General features: G+C 34.6%; 1 protein-coding gene across 1 annotated transcript in view; it reads left to right on the top strand.

Annotated features, from left to right (window-relative positions):
- The window catches only part of COL4A5 (collagen type IV alpha 5 chain), a 239,547-nt gene that overhangs the window by 117,785 nt on the left and 102,734 nt on the right, over positions 1-19,028 (top strand). Inside the window, exons 3-10 of the mRNA XM_066248681.1 lie at positions 1,652-1,741; positions 5,469-5,513; positions 10,361-10,405; positions 11,663-11,725; positions 13,411-13,464; positions 13,819-13,845; positions 16,118-16,198; positions 18,469-18,531. Coding sequence (XP_066104778.1) covers positions 1,652-1,741; positions 5,469-5,513; positions 10,361-10,405; positions 11,663-11,725; positions 13,411-13,464; positions 13,819-13,845; positions 16,118-16,198; positions 18,469-18,531 — 468 coding nt within the window. The remainder of the gene's footprint in view (positions 1-1,651; positions 1,742-5,468; positions 5,514-10,360; positions 10,406-11,662; positions 11,726-13,410; positions 13,465-13,818; positions 13,846-16,117; positions 16,199-18,468; positions 18,532-19,028) is intronic.

Below are 19,028 nucleotides of genomic sequence, written 5' to 3'. Positions count from 1 at the left end.
GTGATCAGATTTCTACTACCAGTTCTACCAAGAATGGGCTATGCTATGATTTGAGGCAATCCAGAACTAATTTTTTTTAATCTGTTGTTTCTCCTCTCTTCCTCTATTTCCTTCAAAATAATTAAGTTGAGGTAGTTTGATGAATTCTAAGTTATTATAATTTTATGACTGATTAAAATATAAAAAGATGTATTTATAGAAAATGTAGTCATACATCAGTAATAATTGTTGTCAAAGCTACAGAAGAAATGTTAGACTTACTTCTAATTGGCTAACATTTGCTTTTTTGGCTTTGAAATAGTAAGTGGAAACTGACCAGATTAACCTTTTTCAAAGCATTTACATTTATTATACTATGATTCAACATAACAAGGAATTTATTCAGTACTAAATTATCTAAGTTACCTCGACTGAACTTAGTACTTACCACTCACATGTGTGAATGCACACACACTCACACATACACACTGGGGATAGGAATGAAAGTCTACTGTATCTTTACCTTTAGCAGAATGTGCCCCCAATGGCCATTAATTAATTGTCTTTTAGATATGGATGCTTTCTCTTTCTTAGATGCTGCCTAGGCTTGTCACTGTGGGTAGGATCTAGTGATAGGGTTCACAGATGAAGCCCAGAATCTCTGCGCAGAGACTCAGCCTTTCCGCTTTAAGAAATCAGAGGAACTGCTTGTAGCCTTCCAGTTGGGAGCATGTGCCTTGAAACTATGAACCCTTGGGGTTCTTAAGTTTAGAAGTGGTGAATTTGCTCTCTTTTGGGGTTCACACTCTTACTATGGTCACCTGTATGCAGACTAAGTAACCCTAATGTGTTAATCTAATAGTACATTAGCACACATGGACGGTCTGCTACCTCCACCTATCTGGCTGTACAGATGTACACATCAGTCAACCTTACTGTATTAGATGCAGATAAGGTACTAAGGATTAGACCCTCACTGGTGAGTAGGCTGCCAGCCATCCTTTGTTGATAAATGCTATTGTCTGAACTGGGACTTTGGTCACAATTCAAATAGTAATTCTCAGTAAAATAATTACTGTTGGTTTTCTTTTTTTTCTTTTTCTTTTTTTTTTTTTACTATAAGCATATACTTCTTTTTTTGTATTTATTTTACAATCAGAAAAAAAAAGATAAAGCTTTTCATGTTCGAGATAAAGTCTTTTTTTGTGGATATTTTGTCTCCAATTAGCTAATGAATTTCCATTATGGATAATCCTGCAGCTCCTCTAGTCTACAACAAATCTGAAAGCTTCTGTGATGTGTTTTTTTAACCCCTTTTTATCCCTCACCATACTTGCTTCCTTTAACCTCCACAGACCTAGTTTCCCGGATTTATTACTATCATCCCTGTTAAACTCTTGATGTCAATATGTTTAAACCTCACTTCATCACTGATATGTTTTTTACTTTTACAAAAAAGCATGAGATTGTATTACTATATGTGACATAAATTCAGAGTGATTTGCATTTTTTTACTCACATCTTAAAGGCTTCCCCATATTAGTGGATACTGGGAATTTTGTATTGTTAAATTAGTTTTGTTTTAATAGTTGTTTGATTCTTTTGAATCTCAACTGTTCTTGTGCTTGAAAATTCATAAATGACCTTACCTTTCCTTCTTGTTCAATCGTAGGGGGAGAGAGGATTTCCAGGTTTGGAAGGTCATCCAGGTTTGCCTGGATTTCCAGGTCCAGAAGGGCCTCCAGGGCCTCGAGGTCAAAAGGTATGTGCTCAGTCACCAATCAGCAAGGCCAGAGGAGTTAAGCCATCTCAAATGTGGAAATAAGTGTCAAATCAATTAAAAATTTACTAAATTATTGCCAGAAACTAATATTTAAATAAAATAGCAGAGTGGCTGAGAGTCAATGCTTTATATTACTGTCATATTCGAATGCTTTTGAAGGATGCTATTAATTTGATGTGGTTATTGGGATTCTTAATAAAATTTAAGTTCTGTCAGGATCGTAGCTGAACGGAAGAGAGCTGAACTGCCAGGTGTCAGTAGCTGATTAAGAAAGCTAAAATGAAAGTAACAGTCAAGCATTTAGTCACTTACTGTGACAGTGTAAGCAAAAAGTTAAAGCAGAGGAAGTGCCTGTCTTCCGCATCAGTGAGGATTAGCTGGATCAGCACAGACATGGGAAATTGTTTCCCTGCTGAGAGAGTTTGGAGCAAAAAACTCCTTCTGTTTTTTTATGGACCTAGAATTAGGATAAGGGAAGTGAAAGAGGAAAGAACTAAGAGTGGAAAACTACTAAGTCAGAGTACAGAAAAAGTGTCCTCAAGGATCCTCCCTCCCCACTTCCCGTGGTTTTTCACGCAGCCTCCAGAAGCCTTTCATTATGGATATGCATAAGAGCATGACTAGGCAGGGGACCTTCAGTCCTTGACTCCAACGTCCTCAGTGACTGCTACAACTGTTACGCGTTAGCTGTGCACTGAGTCTGTATGGGATGGACAGCTTCCCCTGTGAGGCCTACCTTAAGGCCTTTGTAATTGCCTATGGTTGGGCCCAAAAATCACACATATGTTTTTAGCCAGGAGTCAGATTTCTCAAATCCATCCCTTGATATTTCAAGACCTGAGTGAGAAACAGGTTACACCATCATGGACCTGAATGGGTTGGACGTTGAGGGGCTATGTCAAAAACTGGGTAATTAGTCTGAGGCCACAGTAGATCATGATCATGATTAAAATCACTCCAAATGGCCCTGTCTGGTTGGCTCAGTGGTAGAGCATCAACTCAGCTTGTGGAAGTCTCGGGTTCAATTCCCAGCCAGGGCACACAGGCGAAGCAACCATCTGCTTCTCCACCCTTCCCCCTTCCCCTTCTCTCTATTTCTCTCTTCCCCTCCCGAAGCCAAGGCTCCATTGGAACAAAAGTTGGCCAGAGCACTGAGGATGGATCCATGGCCTCTGCCTCAGGCGCTAGAATGGCTCTGGTTGCAATGAGCAACACCCCAGAAGGGCAGAGCATAGCCCTCTAGTAGTAGGCTTGCCAGGTTGATCCCAGTTGGGTTCACGCGGGAGTCTGTCTCTGCCTCCCTGCTTCTCTCTTCAGAAAGAAAAAAATCATTCCATATATACCTGGGAAATTGAGTGTAACCATGAGCCCCAGCCATTGCCAAGCTGACAGGGCTGGTGTTTCCTCACTGGTCTTTTTTTTTCTTCTTCAGAATTATTCTCAGTGCTCTTGCTTGTATGTTTTTCTAAACGAAGTTTAGAATCACCTTATCTAGTTAAAAATATCTTATGTTATTTTTATTTTTGTTGTATCAAGTTTGTAACTAAACTGGTTGACATTTTTATATTCAATCTAGTTGTCTAAGAACATGTTGCCTTTCGATTTGTTCAAGTCTTCATTATGGACTTCAGAAGTGTTTCAAAATGTTCTTTCTATGAATCATGTACATTTCTTGTTAAGTTCATTCCTATTTTATCTTGTTTTTGCTATTGCAAATTACTTATTTTCTTCCATTACATTTTTCAAATAGTAGTTGTTTGTATATAAGAAAGCTATTGATGTATTCATATTAACTTTAAATATAGTTATCTTACAGAATTATCTCATTGACTATTATATATTTTCATTTAATTTTCTTCCTTTTTTCCCAAGCATAAAATCATATTATTTGCAAATAGCTATGGTTTTGCTTCATCCTTTCCAATTTTTATATCTGTAATTTCTTTCTTATATAACCATGTTGGTTAACACAACCAGTGCAACGTGAAGATATCCTTGTCTTATTTCTGTCTTTATGGAAAGACACAAAAAGGTTCATTGTGCAAATGGTCTTCTAGTTGTTTTAAAATAGAATTAAATTTTCTTTACTCTCCTTAGAGATGCATCTGTTGTGGAAGAGTAGAATATTAAACTTTTTCATAAAAAAGATTTGGTAGGCAGATTGTACCCACCCCCTAAAGATGTCTATAAAGTAATCCCCAGAACCTGTGAATAGTTAGGTTACATAGACAAGTTAAATTAAGATTGTAGATGGAATTAAAGTTGCTCATCAGCTGGTCTTAAAGAAGGGAGATTATTCTGGATTGTCTGGGTGTCCCCAGCATAATCACAAGGGTCCTTTACATTTTAAAGAGAGAGACAAAAGGGTCAGTGTCAGAGTGACTCAAGTTAGACTCATTCAGATATTACTGGCTTTGAAGATTTAAGAGAGCCTAGAGCTGAGGAATGCTGAGGGCTCTAGAAGCTGGGAGAAGACAGGAAATAAGATTCTCCCCATAAAACCTTCGAAAAGTAACACAGCTTTGCCAGTGAAACAACTGTCATACTTCTGACTTCCTGAAATGTAAAGTTGTATTGTTTTAAGCTGCATTATTGTAAAAATATGTAGCAGCAAAATAGGAAACTAATATACCAGATGACCTTCTCTCAAAATGAAACTTTTTGCGTGACCCCAACATAAAACAGATAGAAAACAGAGTTGTGCTGATTGAATGAGAGCTATGACATAATCATGGGGGAGCCTCCAGTGGAACCTCTAGGGCTATGAGATGAGTAGTGTGGAAACCATTTTTGTAAAGTAAAATTTTATTAAGCAGTGACCTACTAACTATTCCACTGAAATTCCTGCCTTTGGAGCAGAATAAGCCTTTCTTTATTTATTTTTAAAGAAATTAATTAATAAAAACTTAGACAAGATTTTATGTTTTAAACAATGCACTTCTAACTAGAAATGGGTAAATTAAATTAACACATGTGGGCAGCATCTTCTGCACGGAGTCTATAGCAGAAGCTCGAAGGGAAAGTCTATGGTTCTTTCTTTCTTCTTCCTAAGAGCTGCCCGTTGAAAGTGCTTGTAAAACAAAGCAGAGGTTTAAAATAGAAAACTGGAGAACAGCACATGAGTGCCCTGGCTGGGAATCGAACCCGGGACTTCTACACGCCAGGCCGACGCTCTACCACTGAGCCAACCGGCCAGGGCCTACATCACTATTTCATTTTTGTTTTTTATAATTCGCTTTACAAGTATAAAGTTTTTTTCTACATGTTACAGTTTCCTCATCAGTAAATAAGGCCTTTCTCATTTTTTTTTCATCATATACCGTACTTTTCACTCCATAAGACGCACTTCCTCCCCCCCCCCCAAAGTGGAGGGGAAAATGCTCGTGCGTCTTATGGAGTGAAAAATACGAAATTTTATAAAATATTTTAACACACCATTTCATTCAGAATATTTTTTTCTTATTTTCCTCCTTAAACCCCTAGGTGTGTCTTATGGTCAGGTGCGTCTAATGGAGCAAAAACTACAGTAATAGCTTACCTCAGTGCTGTGAGTTTCAGTACTAAATTCTCCTTCCTTGTAGTTATAAATTTCTTACTAATCTTCACCAAAGTTCACAAAAATTTAATTCTCTCATTTTATAATCTAAAATGTGTTATTTTAGAGCTATTCTGAAGGAAAGAGAACTAAATATTCTGTATTTTTCAGGGTGACGATGGAATTCCAGGGCCGCCAGGACCAAAAGGGATCAGAGTAAGTGATACTTGCTTGTATATCAAATGTATTATTGGTCAAAACAGAAAAAAGCAAATGAAGTGTTATGAGATGACAGGAGAGGACTCATATTGAAATACAACAAAATTCAGTCTTTAAAAAGTTTAATATAAGACTTTATATATTTCTACAATTAGTATTTTGATAATTATTTTTACATATCCATTTATCTATATAAACTAATGTAGGAAAATTTTAAAATAGCTTATGGTTAAAAATTCACAAAGTGACAAATTTTAACAAATTGCAAATTGATTAAAAATATATATCATACAAGTGTTTAAATCAGAACTTCCCTATTGTCACCATCTCAGTCCTTTGGGTTCAGAGGGCTGGTCCCTCAGGCTGTGTACCCTCCCAGTGCACCATGTACACATATTATAATTTTCTCTGTGCATCTTGAAGAGACTAAGACTGGGAAGCAATGGTTTAAACCACTGTGTTAAAGAATAATTACTTTTGGAAGACTACAACATCTCCTCAATTCTAAGATGTATGATGTTTCAAGTTTTAAATTCTGGAGATCACCATGTCTCTCAACTTTGAAGTGCACATTGAGTGTACTCTTTTTGACAAGATTTTTAGTAAAATACGTATCTTTCAATGTGTTCTGGACTTGGAGAGAAACAAGTTTAAAAGTAGTTTTGGAAAATCATAAATAACTTTTTAGAGCCTCGGTATCTTTATTTGTTAAACTGGTGACTCAAACAATGCTATCTCCAAACATCCCTTTTCACTTTGAAATTCTGTGTTCATAGACTGATGAGGGCCCTCGATTTGAATATAAAGTACAAGATTGATGATACAATATGTTTTTGTGTGTGACAAAGGTTATTAAATATTCTGATCCTTTGTAATTTGAAAATTTAGTGGATGTACAAATTTCACATAAACATTAAAATATTCTGTTTACTGTCTACTTTTTAACAAGTAGTTTGCCTTATGTGCTAACTATGACTAGTGTGGGTATAAACTGGAAAAGCAAGGAAGAAACTCAAAACCCTTAGTTTATTTTACTTGACATATTCATTTTTTTCTGTAAAAAATGGATATAAATATCATATTAAAGCTCTTCATAATAATCATAACACATCTCATAATAGCTCTGGCTACTGTTAACTATGTCCTGAGAATTGCTGAGACTAATAAGAACTGTCTCTTCTATTAATTCCCATTTCCAAATGTCTGGGAGTGCCTGAATAGTTCGTGTCCCTCAGCTAGAACTTCAGAGGTGCTTATGAATAGGTGGCCAGATAAGTCCTATGTCCTCGAGTCCCAGCTTAGAAGCAACTGTTGACATGCTGATTTTGTAAGACTTTTTTTTTTAAGTGAGAGCAGGGGAGGCAGAGAGACAGAATCCCACATGTGCCTCGACCAGGATCCACCCGATAAGCCCCCTACTGGGTGTTTCTCCATTGCTCTCCAACTGAGCTATTTTTAGCACCTGAGGCAGAGTACACCTAGCCATCCTCAGCACCCAGAGTCATCTCGTTTGAATCATGGCTGTGGGAGAGGGAGACAGAGAGAGATGAAGAAAGAGAGAGAGAAGGGGAGGGGTTGAGACGCAGATGGTCACTTCTCCTGTGTACCCTGACCCAGAATTGAACCTGGGACTTTACTACATTGGGCTGATGCTCTACCACTGACCCAACCAGCCAGGACTTGTAAGACTTTCTATTATGTAAATATTAAGCATACACAAATGTGCAAAGACTATAGTACAGTAAACTTCCATGTACCTACCAGTCAGCTTAGAAAGTTATCAATATTTTGACTATGTTTTATCTATACCCTACTACTATTTTTAGGTTATTTTAAAGTAAAATATATCTCTCACATCATTCATTCCACCAATGAATACTTCAGTATGTATCTCTAACTGATAACCACAGAACATTATACCCTTCTGACCATTCAAAAGCTTAGCAATGATTTTTCAGTATATTTTAAAACTCAGTCTATATTCAGATTTTCTCAATTGTCTCAAAGTTGTCTTTTTACAATTGATTTGTTCAAACCAGGGTGGAAGCAAGTTACACATATTGCAATTGGTTGCTATGTTTCTTAAGCTTCTTTTATTATGCCATTGGTGAAACTGGGTCATTTGTATTGTACTATGCTCTACATTCTGAAATTGGCTGATTGTTTACTCATGATGTCATTTAAATTGTTCCTCTGTTGCCCCATATTTCCTGCAAATTGAAGGTTGTTTTGAAAGAGGCACTATAGAACTTTCTGGGGATACAGAAAGAGCAGTGCACTTAAGATTTGTGCATTTTACAGTATGTAAATTATACTGCAAAAATTAAAGAAAAGACAATGAAAATCAAAAATATACCAATAAAAAAGATCCTGATGTGTTTGTAACCATCAAGTGGATGGTTCAAAATATTTCTCATAAGGATATACGTATTGATCACTTCAATAAACTTTTGTGGTTCCTGAAAAAGAAAATAACACTTTATAGGTAGTGATGTGTACTTACTAATGAATTCTATCCTATGGCCCAAATATCTTTCTGTCCTCCTTTTGATACTAGGTTTGATTAGCTGTCTCAGGATTATGAGTCTGACTCTGACAACAAAAATTTCCTCATCAACTTTCACTTAATGGTTTAGCATCCATTGATGATTATTGCCTAAATCCACTTTATTTTCTGTTCGGAGTTGCAAAATGATGACCTTAAAAATTATGTTAATCTTTCTTTTATTAGTTAGAATTCTAATTTATCCTGGAATTCTAACAGTAATGAGTTGGTGTACCAACAACTCCTAGTGATGATCAAAGAAAAAATATTTTTAAATTTGTTATCCTTATAAACACATGGAATTTACTAGTTTCAGTCAATTGTGCTTATTCTTCTTTTTGAAATCCAAATTATCCCATGTTTGATCTGAGGATGTCCCTTCAAGTTGGCCCTGTCCTGTGTCCAAGTGAACTTTGATAATTTCCTTGCTTTCTGATATGAGACCCTCAGGCTTATTCTGAGTGTTTCCTCTCTGCATCTGTACTTGGCCATGTCTCTGCTTCCAGGTTCTTTTTAGTGGAAAATGTGATTTAGATACCACAGTCTGAATGCTAGGGGCTTTCATTGCTACTGAATTTGTCATTGTTTTGATGTCTTTTCAGTATACAGAGTTAGGAAATATGTATTTGTAAAAGAAAAATATCCTGTGTTCATATTATTACTTCCAACTAAAATTTAAGATAAAAAGTTTTTTGTATATATATTCTCTCTCCCTGCCGCTTCTCTCGCCCTAAGGTGAAAATTTTTATTCTAGATGACATTAATATAATTTATTATTTACTTTATCCTCTAATATACCTGAGTTTCAAAATAACAATTTACAAATTGACAAGATAATAATTTTAATAGTAATAATAGATTCCTTGAATGCCACTAATTATTTCTTTGTTGTTCTCTTTTCCCTTTTGAATCAACTAATTTAACAGTGAAATTATAGTTAAAATATCATGGTTTAAAGGCACTTGAAGTAATTTTTTTATCTATATCAAGTTCATTGGTTCCAGTTTGTTTTTAATTTTTAATGATGTCCTCTTTTTAATTTTTATTTTTAATTCTATAAAACATTTACATTATTCTATAAGATTAAAAGTATAGTCAGAGATGTTTCTCATCCATCCTTTGCCACCCTCCATTCTGTTTCCTCCTTCCCCTTAGAAATAATCATTTTTATTATTATTTTTATCTTTCATTGTTTATCATTACCTTTCTTATAAAATGGTAATGTATTATATATATATGTCTGCTCACAAAAATTAAGGGATCAGGGAACGTGCAGATACTCCAGTACTTTCAGCCTTTTGTTTAGTGCATTTTCACCAATGAAATAAAAATTGGTTTAGCATCTCATGTGCATAATCAAACAACTTTCTTTGACATGTCATTTGCTTTTCTGATGTTCTTGCTTAATAAAAAAAATCAAATGCTTTTTTTTATTACTTCATATTAATTTAAAAATATTCCCTAATTTTTGTAAGCAGTATACTTACACTTTGTTTATTTTATTAACATTATATCCTGGAAACCACTATCTATTTCAATATATATAAATCTTCCTTATTCTTTTTAACAACTGCATGGTTTTAGAATATGTAGACTTACCATAATTTATTTAGGCATATATATCACTATGGTTTAAAATGTTTAGCTATACCTATGGTTATATGGTAATTTCTAAACTTTAGCTATTATAATGCTGCCATGAATAACCTTGATTTTCATAGTTTGTTTCATAATTTCTACTATGGCTGCTGGGTACTTAGAAATGAGTTGCTTCATAGGATAAATACATGTGTTTTTTGCCTAGATACTTCCAAATTTCTCTCCATGACATTTGAATCCCATTAGCAGTGTATGAGAGAAACTTTTTCCCATTCCCTCACTTACAGAGAATATTATCAAGTATGTATTTTTGCTAATATAGGGAATTAAAGAATTTTTGGAGTGATCACATTGATGTTCTCTAGAGCAGGAATACTATATTTATCCACCCCCTGCTGAATCCAATATTCATCATAAATATGGGAGAACCACTTTATCTTTTAGAAAAGACATTTCATTCACTAATTTGCCTGCTCTGAGTAAGTACAATGAAGATAATGCTCCCTCAAATAGGAATTTCTTCTATAGCTTTCTATAGAGACTTTTAACATGTATAGTAGTTTTTTCTATGATTAAAAGAACAGTGAGTGGTAATAATCACTGAAACACATTTCTACATGTAATAGCATTTCTAGATGTAATTTTCTTCATTGCTTAGGTAGGTTATTATTTGATTCAAGGAATTTATTTCTTTTTATAGGGTCCTCCTGGACTTCCTGGATTCCCGGGGACACCAGGTCTTCCAGTAAGTAAGATTTGTCTTATTTTTAAATACCATAAAAATAATATAAGATTTTCTTTTTCTTTTTTAAAATTTTTGCATCTTGTCCAAGTAAGAGGAGGGGAGATAGAGAGAGAGACTCCCGCATGCACCCCCACCGGGATCCACTGGCAAACACCCACCCCCCCATCTTGGGCTGATGCTCAAATCAACCAAGCTATTTTTAGTGCCTAATGTGGAGACTCCATGGAGCCATCCTCAGCATTTGGACTAATGTGCTCGAATCAATCAAGCCATGGTTTCAGGAGGGGAAGAGAGAGAGAGAGAAAGAGACAGAAGGCAAAAATGGAGAGGAGAAGCAGATGGTCACTTCTCCTGTGTGCTCTGACTGGGAATTGTACCCAGGACATCCACATACTAGGCCGATGCTCTACCACTGAGCCAACCAGTCAGGGACTAAGTTGTTTTCGTGTGTGTGTGTGTGTGTGTGTGTGTGTGTGTGTGTGTCTAAGTAGTATTACATTGTGTAGATTCCACAGCTTTTTTTAACTGATGGATACTTGGGCTGCTTCCAAATCTGGGCTATTGTAAATAGCACTGCAGTGAACATAATAAGGGTGCTTATATTCTTTCAAGTTAGTCTTTTGTGTTTCTTCGGATGTAGTCCCAGAAGTGGATTCACTGGATCATAAGTCAGTTCCATTTTTAAACTTTTTAAACTCCATACTATTTTCTACAGACGTTGAATCAATCTGCATTCCCACCAACAGTGCATGAAGGTTCTCTTTTCTCCACATCCTCACCGACTAAGTCAGAGGAAGATAAATACCATATAATTTCACTTGTGTGTGAAATCTAATGAACAAAATAAACAATCAAAATAAAAATAGACTCAGAGATACAGAGAACAGGCTGACAACTGTCACAAGGGAGGGGGTTTGGCAGGCTGGGTGAAATAACTGAATGGATTAAGGGAAAAAAATCTCTCTCAGACAAAGATAACAGTATTGTTATTACCAGGGGGACAGAGGAAAAGTACAATGTGGACAGGTAGACAAAGGTAAAGGGGGGATAAATGGTGATGGAAGGAGCCTGGATTTTGGTTGGTAAACATACACAATACAATATACAGATGATGTATTATAGAATTGTATACTTGAAATTTATATAATTTTATTAACCAATGTAACCTTAATAAATCCAATAGAATATTTTTAAAAAGTAATTTAAGAAATATTATAGATATATTTCATATGTGTGTGTGTGTTACCCTTTTCAAAGGGAATGCCAGGCCATGATGGTGCCCCAGGACCTCAAGGTATCCCTGGATGCAATGGAACCAAGGTGAGATCTCAACTTAAGCTTAGGCATTATGTTTGAAAATAGATTAAAAATCTAAATTAATTAATATAAAGAATGAAGAAGAGATTTAGTATCATCATATTTAGGATAAACATAGGAGTATGTCTTGAGTTAGTATTTTCAATATTTTGAAACATTAGTAATGTTTCATGTATGAGTAGCTGAGATACTGCTTTAGGTTGAAGATTATTTACCAAATTTTTCTCCGAATTTAATGTAAAGTTGGATGAGTTAGAAAGCAATTAGGATAAGAAAGTTTAAAATAGTATATCAATTGTTAAAAGAAATACTTGTGAATATCATTCATTAGTTTTGCTTTTTAAAAGTCTAGGTACAATTTAAGTTCTCAAATATTTCATTTTTTTATTTTTTTGCCTTGCTTAATAACTTTCTTAAGAAAAAAATCTAAAAATCTATATATAATACATCAGAACAGTTTCTACTATAAATTATTAGTATGAAACACGAAACTTTTCTCTGTCAATAAAAACTATGAATTTTAGTTTAAAAATAAGAAAACATTACACATGACAAACATTTTTTCATGACCCACTTGTCTTGTATTTAGTCATGCCTTGAGCAATAAACAGACCATTGGGCAAAGTTTTAAATTTGAAGACAAAATATTAGTTACAATGAGTATAGTATGCTAGATGAATAAAGGGATATTTTTCTTCATTTTAGAAAAGCAACACCTTAGCAGATTTCATAACTAATTTATGTTTGAGGCCCCCAATTGTATGAGCAAAAAATTATTTAAATGGATTTATTATGTATACTTTTAGAGAAAATTATTCATTATATTTCTTACTATGTAACTAATAGGATGGACCTCAGACATGGAAGGCAAATATGGGTTCATTTGTTTTCTGTCTTCTAAGCTGGATGTCCAGGCCACTGTCTTTCTCTCTGGGCCTACCTTTTTGTGTGTAAAAGTAATGGAGAGAGGGGGAATTGCACAATAACTAGACTTAGAGGTGTAATCATTTCCTCTTTTAAGCCTCTGATAAGGATGCTTCTAAGGTTACGGTGACATGCAGATATTTGAAAGGAGGTTGCATTAGGGTTCTTCCAGAGCAATTTTAGCTTTTGTTTTCTAAACCAAGTGTTCATATTAATACTTTACAGTAATGAGTGAGAAAAAATGTGTTCCTTGGAAATATAATTACCTGAAATTGCTATAACTATTGCTATTATTGTCCTCTTGGCCATACTAATGACATTCTTTCTTACCATCTTTTTCTCTTAACAAAAATAATTTAAAGTAGTTCACAGTAAAAGAAAATTTTAATAAGGTAGTTAAAATAAGAAACTATATAATACATGGGCAGGAAATTGAGGGAAATCAGTAATTATTAAAGGTGATTATGGCCAGGAATCTGTGGGTGGTTGTCTCAAAATGGATTTGTCAGAAGAAATTGGCTGATGTAAAATGTTTTTTCCTCTATTTCTGCTACAGATTGATGAATAGGGGTAAACGCATCTTAAAAGTTTGACATGATACAGATATTTGATACTGAAGTAATTGGAAAGTGAAGGCTAATGAATTTTTGGCAATCTGGCATGTTTCAAAATGGCTTTTACAGAAATCTTCAATAAATTGTTTCTTGGTATAGTTATGCTTTGTTTCTTGTTCCTCCATGATATTTCTTTTTAACTCCTTCTAGGGAGAACGTGGAATTCCAGGCAGTCCCGGTTTTCCTGGTTTACAGGGTCCTCCAGTAAGTCATACAATTTGGGATTATAATGAACACAGGAATTGACAGAAATAGAAATGTAGAAAGTGAGCTCGATGTATTCATGTGAAACAAAATAGAAAATTTTAAAGTGGTAAACTAGAAAAATTTTTGTTTTTTTAAAAAAAGTTTGTAGTATAGGTCTGTATTGGGTAAAAACAAGGATTTGATGTTACTTAATATATAAATGTCATCTCTAAGGCCTTAAGACATGTACATTGTACGCAGAATGACCCTACCATGATCTATTCAATTTTCACTCCTTTTGGAAAAGATTGCATTCTTTTGCTTGCTCTACTCTCTCTATATATAAATATACTTTTTTCTTTTTAATAATAGGGACCCCCTGGGATTCCAGGTTTGAAGGTAAACATCTTATTCTGGTAAGGTGCACATTCTGAAGAAAATATTTGGAAAGCCTACAACTTCAATTAGATAATACCTCTGACTTCTCTCTTAAGTCGGATGCTTCTAGAGGCTGTGCAATTTGACACTAACAAGCTTTCCACAAGTAATCTCTTTTGTTTCTGTGGCTTTCAGTACCTCCTACGTAGTGATTCACTTGATAAACGTGTAATACAGACTCAAATTTCTTTTCTGATACCTTCAGTCCTCATTATATTTTGATACAGTTGACTACCTGCTCCCTCTAGAAACACTTTTCCCCTGCATTCTGTGACACTTATCTTTTCCTGATTCTTCTTCTGCATCTCTGGTTACTCTTAGTATTGGATGCAGCTTATACTACATATTTATATTATTTCCAGCAGGTATTAGGGCACAGGCTGCCTCTTCCCTTCTATGCCTAGCAATATTACTCATGCCCACGGTATTGTTTACTATATTTAGTTATTGAATCCCTATACATTTATATCTCTAAAACAGAGTTTTCTTCTGACCTAAGTGCCTCCCTGACATCTCTACTTAAGTATTTTCCAGGCATTCAAATTAATAGGTTCAAAGTTAACTCAGACTCTAAAATAAACCTGTTATTAACTATGACTTCTCCATCTCTACAATTTGCATCACTATATATTATGTATGCTATTACATGAGCCCCACATCTGAGTGTTAGTTTTTACATTTCTTACTCCTGCGCATACCTCTACCTCCTCATCTACTATATCATGAAATACTGTGCATTTTGCCTGTAAAATCTGTCTTAAATTCACCCACATTTCTCCATCTCAACTGCTACCTCACTAACCATAATGCTTCATCCTAACCAGTCTCTCTCTCTCTTTTGTTTCTTTCCAACCTGATTTAATCTCTACAAAACAGCCAAGAATGATCTTTTAAAAATGTAAATCAATAATTTAATCTTCCTGCTTATAAACTTTCAAGGACTTCACACTGTAGCTAACAAAGCCCATCTAGCATTCTTTGTCATGGCCTGTGTCCCGACATGGTCTTGGTCGCTGCCTACATTTTCAGCTCTATCTTTAAACCCCTTTCCCTTGGCTCACTGACCACACTACTCTTCATGAAGTTATATGAATATTCCATACTCTTCCCTTTTGGGGTCTTTTGTACATACTATTTACAGTACCTAACATTTACCCCATTTTTACCTGGCTGGCTCCTTCTTTATCCTTCAGATCTCAGCATGAATGTTACCTTTACAGATTGCCCTTTTTTTCTTTCTTTCTTTTCTTTTTAAATTAGAAGAGGGGAGATAGTGAGACAGACTCCTGTGTGCACCTCAGCAAGGACCCACCTGGCAACACTGTCCGGGGATCTGGGGCTGATTCTGCAACCGAGCTATTTTTAGCTCCTGAAGTTGACAACGCTCCAATCAACCAAGCTATGTTCAGGGCCCAGGGCTGACGCTGAAAGCATTCAAGACAGTGGCTCCAAGAGCAGAAGAGAGAGTGAAGGGCGAGAGGGAAGGGGATAGAAGCAGATGGTTGCTTCTCTTGTGTGCCCTGATCAGGATTGAGCCTGGGACATTTGCACGCCATGCCAATGTACTATCCACTGAGCCACCAGCCAGGGAACCACAGACTGCCCTTCTATCACCACCCAAACTAAATTAATTTCCTTCACTATTTATTTTTGTTTGAAATGTGTATATTTCACATATAACTTTGATGTACAGCATTTTAATTTGATGCATTAATATACGTATAATCATTTGCATTATAATTATATAGCTCTGTCATATCACATAATTATTATTTCTTTTTATTCCTCCACTATTTCTTTATCACGTACCATGTTATTTTTTCTTTATTGTCTTTAACAGAGCATTTATCAGCTTATTTGTTTTCCTATTATGGTCTGCATTTCCCCAGTATATTGTTAGCCCTGTGAGAACAGAAGTCTTGTTTATATTTTTCACTGCTGAGTACTCAGAGCCTAACACAATTCTTGGCAAATATTAGTATTTAATGAAAATTTTAATGAATGAGTAACTGAAAGTACCACAGGCTCTTAATAAATTGACGGTACTTCAGTGTACTCTGGTTATTTCCTCACTCTCACTTCCCTGTAATTTTATTCATGTTAATTATTGAGTTTATCTAAACTCCCAGGACATTTATGTGACAAACTGAATTCTCAGGTCATTTTTTGTGTTTTTACCCATTTTCAGGTATCATAATGGTTACTTAAAACTTTGGTTGATGGTTTCTTTCAGGGAGAACCAGGTAGCATTATTGTGTCATCACTACCAGGATCAAAGGGTGACCCCGGATATCCAGGTCCTCCTGGAGCACAGGCAAGCATCCAGCAATTCTTCTCTTTGCATTATCGATCGAATCAAATCGCAACACCACTATTCTTTTCTTTTTCAGCCAGTAGTTATAGAAATTATTATCTGAAGTTTGATAGACATTGCATGTACATTCTACCTGAAAATAAAAGCAATCTGGACCAGGGAGAATTTTCAGAAGCAGTTTTGTTCTTTTACTGTTCTATACAGTTTCCATGGAAATCCTTGTTTTGGTGTTTGGCAGCAGAAATAGGCTTCTATATTCTTATTCTTGTGCTGTGGGAAGTAGTAACATTGCAGGAATAGTCCTGATAATTGTACATGGTCTGAGTAAAAATAAAAATCATAGGTCTTCCATTTAAGATATTAGAAGACATATTTATAACACTATCAGTTATGCACAATATATGAACATATTTTAGGCTGATGAAATACAATTTATGTATCAACTTAAATTTTAAAAAACGTTATGCTTGCCTACAGATAACAAACATTCATAGAAACAGCAATAATTTTGGAGTAGTATAGATTAGGAAGTCAATTTCTTGAGGTTTATATTTCATGAGGATTGATCTTTTTGCCAAAAATAAATATCAATATTTTCTAATATTTGATCACTAAGATACAGTGTCAGTGACTTTTTTTAACTACCTTTTCATGTCATACTTATCACCCATCCATATACTCTTAAGTACTCTTAAATCTTACCCTTTATATTTTATAAATTTTTTGTATTGTTTGAAAATACAGCAGAATGCATGCAAAATATTTGTATGTTGTGAAGCATAACTACCAAATGACCAAACATCTGTGAACCCAGCACAGCATGTAAGAACTACAATATTACAAATAATTTTCAATCAGTGTGTCATTTCTCCCTTTTCTCAAGACATAACTATAATCCTGACTTTTAGATTGCCTCTTAAAAAAGATATACTACATAATCATATATCTCTAAACAACAGAATACTTAGTTTTGCTTTTAAAATGTTATTATATTTATGTACTTTTCTACATTTTTAAATTTAATATGTTAAGATTCATCCATATGATTGTATGCGGCTCTAGTTTGTTCAGTTTCACCTCCATAAAACATCTCATTGTGTGAACATATACAATTTATTTCTCCAATCTCCTATTGTTGAATATTGGAGTTGTTTCAGGATTTTTTTAAAATTAGAAAACAACCCAGGATTTGTACCTGGACATAGACTTGCTAGACTTCAAGGCAGTCAAATTTTCAGGTCTTTAAGATGCTAAATTGTGTTCCACAAAAGTTGCATTCTTTTCTTTTCTTTTCGTCCTAGTTATTTTCACTTCCCTAATCGTCTTTAATCTTATTTTTTTTATTTTAAAATTATAGAAGCCACCTTGAAACTAATAGCCTTTCCTCCCCCAGTTCTAGCATAAAAACTCCAGTTAATGACCATCTTTATTACTTTATTTTCTAAAACTTCCTTACAATGTGGTTGTCCCACATCTGTTTTCTACCACCGTAAATAAGGTTTCTACAAACTGCATCCATTTTGTCTATTTGGATATTTTACAGTTATTCAACCCTATTATTTTAATTGTCTGACTATTATATGAGGGAATTATAGAATTGTAGAACAGAATGCTGGCAACTGCTTAAGTTTAAATTTCAACCGTTTAGTTCTTTGTACAACACAGTGAGGGGTGTGTTTTTTTCTGATCCTTTACTTTCTTTTTTTTTTTAAAGCATTGACTGGTTTATTTTAACATGCTTTAGACATCACAGAATTTTTGCAAGTCATATCATGAAGGACACTTTCTCTATATTATGGATGAACAGAAAACAAAACAGAGTCTAAGAAGTGGACATTTTAAAGATATTTTAGCACAAGCAAAAATGGTTAAAAGCAAGAATGTCCTGGAAGCCTTGTCAATCCTCACCCGTATTCATGATTTCAGTGCGTTGTGATATGTTAATATCCGTTGAGCACGCAAGCTCCGGCATCTCCTACTGTGTGCTTTTGGTTCTCTTTTCTATGAACGGTGCAATTTTAAGCATAATTTATTTAAAATTTTTCAAATGTCCTATTAGTGGAAAGAGTCAATAGTTGTGAGGTTTGATTTGTAGGATTTTAGTGGAAGTAATTGGCAACAATCAATGCATTCTAAATTAAAGTGCTATGATGTAATTTTTTCTATTTTTAGATTGGCCAATTAATACCAAGAAATCTTTTTTTAGTATTGTTCCAATGTGCCTTAAATTCTCTCTTTAATGCTTTGATCCTTTACTTTCTTTATAACAGGGCCCAGCTGGTCCCATTGGTTTACCAGGGCCAATTGGTCCTCCAGGACTGCCAGGTTTGATGGTAAGCTTACTTGTGTAACTCTATTTCTTCTTTTTTTATTTTGATTTTCTTCTCAAATATTAATATTTGATATATGTAACTTTAAGTATAATGCATTATCAATATTCACAATCTGTAGTATTCTTATTTATGAAATATTTTACAATGTTATCATGGACAATATATGCTAAGTAATAGCTCTATTTTATAAATGAAAAAAATAAGGGTAACTAAATGAAACATTTAAAATATTTTGTTGTTTACTTCTTGATGTGTCAATGTTGAAGTTGATTCTGGCCATCTGATAAGGTCTTCTAAGGCGATTCTGTAGTTACTTGATATAATATTTTTTTTCAAACTGAAGTTTTCTGTTTAAGAAGAACAGAAATAGGCCTCCACAAAAAATATATCAGCTCCCATTTCTTGGGAGCCCATGACAAAATAGTAGGATTGGTTAAATTAGTGAATCACTCTGCCATAGGATAACGATTTGTGAACTTTGGGAAAGAAAGGAAAAC

The sequence above is a fragment of the Saccopteryx bilineata genome, chromosome X (genome assembly GCF_036850765.1).
Source record: "Saccopteryx bilineata isolate mSacBil1 chromosome X, mSacBil1_pri_phased_curated, whole genome shotgun sequence".
Taxonomy (NCBI): Eukaryota; Metazoa; Chordata; class Mammalia; order Chiroptera; family Emballonuridae; genus Saccopteryx; species Saccopteryx bilineata.
The sequence above is the reverse complement of the archived record's forward strand: the minus strand, read 5'-3'. Positions and strand labels throughout refer to the sequence as shown.